General features: G+C 55.4%; 1 protein-coding gene across 1 annotated transcript; it reads left to right on the top strand.

Moving 5' to 3' along the window:
* Positions 1-1421: 1421 nt before the first annotated feature.
* NKX2-5 (NK2 homeobox 5) lies at positions 1422-3266 on the top strand. The gene is made up of 2 exons (XM_029998195.1): positions 1422-1844; positions 2659-3266. The coding sequence occupies exons 1-2, from the start codon at positions 1550-1552 to the stop codon at positions 3264-3266; spliced, it is 903 nt and encodes a 300-aa protein (XP_029854055.1). The 5' UTR covers positions 1422-1549.
* The last annotated feature ends 5358 nt before the right edge of the window (positions 3267-8624 follow it).

Here is an 8624-nt window from a genome sequence, read left to right as displayed (position 1 = left end):
GCCGAGACACCAAATCTCGGGGGGGAGTGGGAGAGGGGACAGCAGCAGCAGGTACGTTCAGGAAGGGGCAGCACAGGGAGGGCAGCTGCGGGCAGGTGCCCCCCTTTCCACCCGCCTCGGGGGGGTTCCTCCGTCTGCGGGAGGAGGAAGGATTTGCAAAACTCGCCCTGCGACTCCGCGGCCTCCCCGGACAGGGCCCGACCGAGGGACCCCCCAACTCACCGCACCCCGCAGGGCTTCTCCGCTCGGCTCCTCGGCCCCTGCCTTATCTCCCACCGCCCGACGCCGCGCCGGGGCTCACAGGGGACGAGCCGACCCCCGTGCCTCTCGGAGCCGGGCGGTCCGCACCCAAGAAGTCGCTAGAGGTTTTTAAATTTTTTATTTTATTTTATTTTTTCCTCATCCACCCGAAGCCAGAAAGCGCTGTAACGCCCCTCCTCAACCTGCGACTTTGCCGCTAAGGTTTATTTTAACGACTCCAAGCGCGTTAAATTAACGAGCTCCCACTTCTGCCCCGTGAATCCAGGGGCCTGCGGGCAGCCGTGAGCCCATCCCGGCTGCGGGGACCCGGCCAGCACCGGGGCTCGCCCCCGGCTCCCGGCCGCAGCCCAGTGGCTGGTTGCTTTGACTTGCTCCTCTCTTGGCCCCAGGACCCCTGTATATTTTGCAACACCTTCAACCCGCGGTTTTTTTGCTTGGGTTTTTTGTTGTTGTTGTTGGTGGTGGTGGTTTTTTTGTTGGTGGTGTTTGTTTTTATTTTTTTTTTTTTTCCCCCGGACAGTGCTAGTTTTTTGTTTGAAAGCTTTACAAACAGGCGGGGGTGGGAACCCAACCGGCATTTTCCCCTCCAAGGCCAGGCAGGGGCTGTTTAGGTGCTCTCTCCTATCAGCTGGATTTTGCGGGCGTTGTGCTGCTTCAGAATATCTGTATAAACCTTAAGCACGGATTTCCCCTTCAGCGCGCTTCTCACAACAGTGAATTCCCGTTTTCTAGTTCCTGCGATCGGATATTGCAGAATAGTAAAAACGAAACCTCCGTTCCCTCGCTTAAAAAAAAAAAAAAAAAAAGAAATCAGCACATATTTGCTTGATGGTTTCCTCCCGGCCTGTTTATTTAATCTGACTGTATGATCGATGGCATCAGATAGCAGCTTTGTACACATTAGGCCATTCTGGATTTTTTTTTTTTTTTAATGCATCAACAAACTCAGCGAGAAAAAGCTGGATAAATACAGTGCCGCCCCTTTAAATGAGTGGGGATGTTTTTGAGATGTATTACTATATTAGGTGACATGGAACTTTGCATCTCTCATACCATCACTGCAATGTTGGCCAATAGAAAGCTAAAGTCACCCAAAAACTGCCTAGTCCCTCCTTCCCTTCCCTTATGGTCTGGTCCTACCTGCCTCCAGTGCACAAGTCAAGGCTACTCGCGGGAATGCTATGTGCCCCCTTCGTGAGCCCACGCTCCACCACTGCTCCAGGTTGGCTGCTCCTCACCTACTTTTCCATGACCCTGGGCTCCGGCCGCTGCCCCGCTCTCCTCCGCAATGTTTCCTAGCCCTGTGACAACGACACCCTTCTCGGTCAAGGATATCTTGAACCTGGAACAGCATCAGAGCGGTCTGGCGTCCATGGAGCTCTCCTCGCTGTCCTCCCCCTCCTGCATGCTGGCCACCTTCAAGCAGGAGACGTACAGCGCCGAGCCCCCGGCCCTGCCCGACCTGCGGGAGGAGCTGCCCGAGGCGCACCCGGCCAAAACTGCCACCGCCTTCCCCGGCTCCTACTATGTCAAAAGCTACGTGGAAATGGACTCGGGCAAGGACGCCAAGGCGGACAAGAAAGGTAAAGCCAGCGAGTAACGGTGGTAGCGGCCGGGGCTCGCCAGGGGCCTCCGAACTGGGGGGGGGGGGGAAGAAAAAGGGGGGGCAGGGGGAAGGCGACCCACAGCCCGGGGCTGGGCGCTCGGCCGAGGACGGCTTGGGCTCCCCGGGAGAAGGCGGGGGACAGACGGACGGAGAGTGCGGGGCTGCGGGCGGGAGGCATCGCGCCCGGCCTCGGGGCCCGAGGGAGGAAGAGCGCGGGGAGTGAAAGCATCTTCATCCCCTCGCAGGCCCCGCGGTGCGGGAGCGGGACAGACCCACTGCCGGGAGCGTCCCACTGAGCCCGGAGACCCCCGCGGCTCCCCGAGCGGGGCCGGGGCCGCGCTGGCTGCCCAAGGGGACGGACAAAGCTGCGGGATGATACGCGAGGCCGCGAGCTTGTCCAGAAACTGGGCGACAAATCTAATTTCTAAGTCGCCCGGCTGAGCATAGGCTCACGGGGTCGGGGTGGGATTCGGTACAAAGGCAACATGCGATAAACGCAGGCTGTGGCGCAGGCGGTTGCGACTCAAATCAGTGCACGGAGCATCCTTGTTTTCAAACAAACAGCAAACAAAAAAAACCCGACGGAAAACTGCTCAAGAGGTACTTAAGGAGCGGGGCAGGGCCGGTTCTGCTGCCGCAGGAGCAGGTCGCCACGGCGGCCTGCAGGGCCGAGGCACAGCGAGGCTGGGGAAGAGCCGGGGCTCACTCGTGGTGCACGCAGTTTATTGAACATCGCTTTATTTTTTTGCACTTTTTTTTTTTTTCTCCTTTCCCCGTTTATTTTGCTGCAGAACTGTGTTCCCTGCACAAGAGCCTGGAGCAGGAGAAAAGGGACCTGGAAGATCCCGAGCGCCCCAGACAGAGGAAAAGGAGGAAACCTCGCGTCCTCTTTTCTCAAGCCCAAGTCTACGAACTGGAGAGAAGGTTCAAGCAGCAGAAATACCTGTCGGCTCCCGAGAGAGACCATCTAGCGAACGTCCTAAAGCTCACCTCCACCCAGGTGAAAATTTGGTTCCAGAATCGAAGGTATAAATGCAAAAGGCAGAGACAGGATCAGACCCTCGAAATGGTGGGCATCCCTCCCCCCCGGCGGATAGCGGTGCCGGTGCTGGTGCGCGATGGGAAGCCCTGCCTGGGGGAGTCTTCTCCCTACAGTTCGCCCTACAATGTCAGCATTAACCCCTATAGCTACAACGCCTACCCCGCGTACACCAACTACAACAGCCCCGCCTGCAACGCCAACTACAACTGCAACTACCCGTCCGTGCAGACCATGCAGCCCTCGGCGGCCGGCAACAACTTCATGAACTTCAGCGTAGGGGACTTAAATTCGGTGCAGACGCCCATCCCGCAGGGGAACGCGGGGATCTCCACGTTGCACGGGATCCGAGCCTGGTAGAGCCACCCCCGCACCCAGCCCGCTCCTCTTCGTGGACCACGGCCACCGGCGAGACCCCGGGGCCGGGGATGGAGGGGCTTCGGCCGCGCCTGCGAGCCGCTCTCGGGACATTTCCAGGCGGCGGGGGGGATGAGGACGGTCCAATGTAGCATCCCGGCGGAGTTCACTAGCGTGGCGGCCATTTCCAGCGGGGAGGTCTTCGGTATTTCGTGCGATGGCTGGGCTCCGTGCGGGGCCAGGCGGGCACGGCGCAGGGAGGCTCGGCGCCGCCCGCAGCTCCCGACCCGTGTCCCGGCCCCGGGCCCTCTCGCTCCCCCTTCCACCGGGGTTCTCGCCCCGGTAATTCCCCTCCTTCCTTCCTATAAAGCAGCCGGTCATTTTGCTTGACTTGATCCCAACAACAGCCAGCCGAGCCCTGCAACTCTTTTTTTTTTTTTTTTTTTTTTTTTTTTAAGTTTTTACTCTATACTAATTATTATTGAGATCCTCACTTAAGTTTTGCACTTCCCGTACGGTCCCCGCTGTCCGGCCAGTTCAGCATCTCGCCAGCCCCCAGGTCTCCCCTTGCGGGGCTGCTAACGCCGGCCTCGGCAGCGCCGGGGGCCGGGCCGGGAGCGGGGCCGGCGGCGGCTCTCGCCAGCGCACGGATGAGGACAGACCCCCCCACCTCACCCCGGCCGAGGAATACAGACACTCCGACCTGCCAGGTCCCCGTAGGGTTATGCACTAAAACGTGAGTTAGTATTGGAATGCACTGTCCGCCCCTCGCCCCGCCGCCCGTTCGTACGTGTTTCCCTTTGCTGTACAAGCTGATGGAGATCAGCGAGTTGTCATTAAAGAGAGTGGCTTAACCTTGCGCGTCCCTGGCGTTCCTTGGGCGGCCCGGCCCCCCCCCCCCAGCATCCCCCGGCGGCGGCAGCTCACCGGCCGCCCGCTGCTGCCGCCTCCTCCGCTCCAGGAGCCTTTCCCTGCCGCCCCCCCCCCCCCCCCGGCTTTGTGCAGCCCTCCCGTAATTTCAGCAGTTCCCTTTTTGACGCCTGCAAACGGTACTTGTATTTTAACGGCTTTCCAAGTTGATTTTAAAGCTGCTTTTTGAGCCCACGGCCCGGACAGGACCGCTATGCACCGGCTGTATGGGGCTGGGGTCGGGGCCAGCCCCGTTTCCCCCCCCCCCCCCCCGTCGGTGACCCCGTCGCCGCGAGTCTCCGGGAGCGGGGGGGGCAGCGGCCGGTTTCTTCCCTGCACAGAAAAGCAATGCTAGGCGGGTACAAACACCCCGAGCCATAAACCAAGGGGATCGGGCTCTGCCGGAGGGCAACTGCCCCCAGCGCATCCGCGGGAGGGCTCCGCAGCCCCTCCGCACCCTGTCCCCATGGGGGAGAGAGGCTAAGGACCCCCCCGCCGGCCCCCTTACTGCCCAGGGGCAGCGAGCGGGGGTCCCCACCGCCCGGCTCCCTGCCTCTCCTCTGCCTCAGCCCCAGCCCCTCGGCCGCTTTTACAGTAGTCGCTATCAAATGTCAATTATTGGGAGTGAGAAACAACAAACATTGTAATTCAGCGCAGTCAAAACATCCTCTGAGTGTCTGAGATTGTCCGGCCCGGTGACAAGGCGATTAGGGGAACCTGCAACCTCTCCTGCCTTGGCCATATCGGCCCCATCAGTAAACAGGGATGGAGACAGGGTGGCTGTGGCCCTGGGACATAGGATGAAAGGCTGCCGGTGAGTGGAAGCTGCCTGCAGCCTCTATCCCTCCTTCCCAAGGGGACCAACCTCACACACACCCCCCGAGGTAGGATTGCACAGATAAGGAGCTCTGACCTCCTTCCTATCTCTGCAAATGGAAGAGGAGCCCTGGGTGCTGCTCACAAAGCCCTAATGCAGGGTGGAGAGTAGACACCTGCCTGGGGCTCAGGGCTGGGGAAAGGGTGGCCTTGTGCCACCCCCCAGGACAGTCTGCCTCAGGGGCACTTACCCCAGAGAGGTGGAGGGACGCTGGGTCAGTTACAACAAAGGGGACCAGAACCTGCCAGCCTGAAGCAGGGACACAGGGCTGCCTGCTCTTAAGTGCACAGGAGCTGGGGCCAGCCCCACAGCTGTGCAGCCCGAGAAGAAGAAGAAAAGGCCACTTGTCCGCCTCATTTGAAATCTCTCCAATCCTGGTATCATTGGCTGCACGATGACTCTTACCTTCTTCCCACAGAGGCTTTGCATTGGAAGGACACACAGACTTCAGCAGATGGTAGAGAGGCAGGAGGTTAGCCAGAAAATACTCTGCTCTAAGAGGGCCAAAGGCGTCTACCTCCCCAAAAGCCCCAGGCAAAGAGCATGGGAGGGGCAGGAGAAAGCTGGGTTTAAACTCGGTCACTGTTGGATGCTGTGGGGGAGTCACAGTTTGGTGCCTCGGTTTGCCTAATCTGTAAAATGGGCACAACGCTGCCATCCCACTCCCTGACGCTGGTGTCAGTAGCGGTTGGATCCTGCCAATGCAGAGCTTGGCCAGGATCAGAGCTCACAGGGAGCCCTCAGCAGACAGGACAAGTCCTCAGTTACCATGAGAGAAAGCATTAAGATTAGCTAAAACTCGAACCACTACTTTCAGAAGCTGCCTCTGAGTAGGGCCCTTTACTAAGCGGTCTACCAACATGGACTGCACTGAGAGTCCAGGAAAAGCCACAGGAAAAAGTAACTCCACACAGCAACACAGCACCCCTGTTCACATACTCTAAGGGATCTGAGGAAGGGAAAGGATGTTCAATTTCTTCAAATCTGTTTATTTTCCTCCCATAATATCTCAGAGCTACAGCTATCAGGGAATCCGACTGTCCAGTGGGATTTAGTCTGTTGTTGCTCTGCAGAGGCTGGCCTGGGCACCAGCTTTGGGTCCGATTTCCAGGACTGCACTGTGCTCATTCTCAGTAGGGATGGATATACTACAGCCCCTGCCCACACTGCTGCTCACATTCTCCCCTCCTCCCCGCGCTTCCCCATTCCTGTGGGAATTGCATCACGAGCAGATGCACGGCAGGATAAGACAGGGGCTTGGAACAGCAGCCAGAGCCTTGGAGCCAGTTCAGAAAGCGATTTAGGCAGAGGACACAACCGCAGCTGGCTGAGGCCGAGCGCAGTGCGGCAGCCCAGCTCTGGCAGAGGCACCAGTGGCCGCAGAGCGAGGCACGGTTAAAGACCTTTCATTAAGGGGAAGTGCGAGAGGGCTATACAGTAGGAATTAACCCCCAGCACACTGATTTTGGTCAAGGGGGGGCTCACTGTCTTCACACGCACAGACACCCCATTGCTACTAGTCCTGCTCTTCCAGGTCTGCCTCACCTCACAGCAAGAACAGCCTCCGCCGGGTCAGGCGGTGGTAAAAGGTCTCTCCGGGACTTTCCGAAGGCACCGAGGCTGTCGGCACACACCACAGCGCGGTGATGTGCTCTCCAGAGTCCGATCCTCTCAAAGGCTTAGAAAAACTGAACGCATCAATCTTGACGCGTTTCCCTGCCTGAGACTGGAGTGTTTCACATCTATAGAGCAATATGAAAAGCCTGTGCTTAGAAAACATTATTCCAAAGAAAAGAGCAGGATACTGGCGTTTCCCCAGGAAACCTGAAATCAGAGATCCTCTCAGTGTTTGGGGGCATGCTAAGGGGTGTAGGAAAGAGGCTTTAACAAGATTTGCACTTGGATTTGATCTCGCTGTCCTTTCCTCAGGTTTTTTTTTTGATTATGCAGCCTGGCACTGGCATTCATTTCTCTGTTTTAGACTGGCTTTTTTAGAAGTCAGTGCCCCAACTCTGCCTGAAGGTAACAGGGCAAGTGCAGCTCAGCACCACTTGTCTTCTCGAGACAAACTGCATATGGTAGGTTTATACAAACTATTTGGAATTCACACAATTTGTACAGGAACAAGTTGTCAGCTGTAAGGGGCTGATACCAAATCCCTCGCCTCTAGCAGTTTTGTAGGAACTGAAGTAATTGTTTTTCCCAAATAACACCCCTGCGATTCCTAAAGTGCATATGTGGCCAGAATTTTATTCCTTAAGTTCAAGGAGTTTTCACATAGAAAGTTATTCTCTGGAGTCAGAAAACAAGGAGATACGGTCCTGGCAGGAATTAGCTAAATGTTTCAATGTTCCTGAGCAGCCCAGCAGGAAAACAGCAGATCAACAACCCTCTCTCCTTAGCCCCCTGCTCCTAATTAATCTCACTGACAACAGTTTAGATCAATATCAGCAGTAAGTGATCTCTTGTTAATGGGGATTATTAAGAAGAATCAACACCTTTAAAATGCTACTCCACGTTGTCTCCAAAGTGAGAAAGGGATAGGCTTTCAGGCTGGAGTCTGATTTTTCATTCCTGGGTGGTTAGTTATTGACTACACCACCAACTTAATCCTACATTTTGATGCAGAAAGAGAGGGAAGTGGAGCTTTCTTCTAACAGAAGATCAAGCACTGGCAATACATTTGTGAAAGTTAATCAGTCAAGGTTTAGCAAAGTGACATGGAGTAAGTTACTTGAAAATCACTGCCTGTCTCCTGCAGTCGTTTTGAAACCCGCCATTCCAGAGCATCATTCCGTAAGAAAGCCCAATTTAGCGACAAGATCATCCTGGGAGCAGTCCATCAGCTACAGGCCCTTCCTAACCTCTCCCTAGTTCACTTCCACACCAAAGGGAATTCCAGTGGGTTTTTTCCACCAGCTTTTTCTCTCTCAAAATAGCTTGCTTGATTATTTCAGTACAAACTCCAGCCTCAACTGAGGTCTCATCCTTACTGCTTCCTCCACTTCAAGGGTAATGCACTGATCCACACAGATTTTTCCTTCTAGGTACCAACAAGGGATATTTAAGGATCTCAAACTCCACTCTTCTCACTTCCCACTGCAGTCCTCAGAAAACACAGAGCAAAAGCACCAGCTGAACTAGATTATTGCTGCTGCTTCTAGCTCCGGTGAAGGTTGTACTCTGTACCTTAGCTAATTGACCAGTTCTAAAGCATCTCTACCGTTTCTGCTGCAGTACTGCACAGACTTGGCCCAGACTGTTGCTTGAAAGGGCTATGAGAGCCTATGGACTGGCTGAAATGAATAAAAATAGGTGAGTTTGTCTTTGTGTAAAGGAGTTACTGGAACTGAAAATCACATACCGACAGCTGACAGAAGCCCAGGAAGAGAGATAAAAATTCAGAAAAGCAAAGCAGGGCATTTTTAAACCAGCTCTGTATGCTGAGCAATTGATGCACTGACTCCACTGAGACTATAATAAATCTGTTAAGTCATCCCTGCTTAAAATAACATTTTTTTGGTGTCAAAGAAGCATGGGTGAATGGCTAAACCACAGGTCTGTAAGTCAGGAGA

Source organism: Aquila chrysaetos, chromosome 22 (genome assembly GCF_900496995.4).
Source record: "Aquila chrysaetos chrysaetos chromosome 22, bAquChr1.4, whole genome shotgun sequence".
Taxonomy (NCBI): Eukaryota; Metazoa; Chordata; class Aves; order Accipitriformes; family Accipitridae; genus Aquila; species Aquila chrysaetos.
The sequence above is the reverse complement of the archived record's forward strand: the minus strand, read 5'-3'. Positions and strand labels throughout refer to the sequence as shown.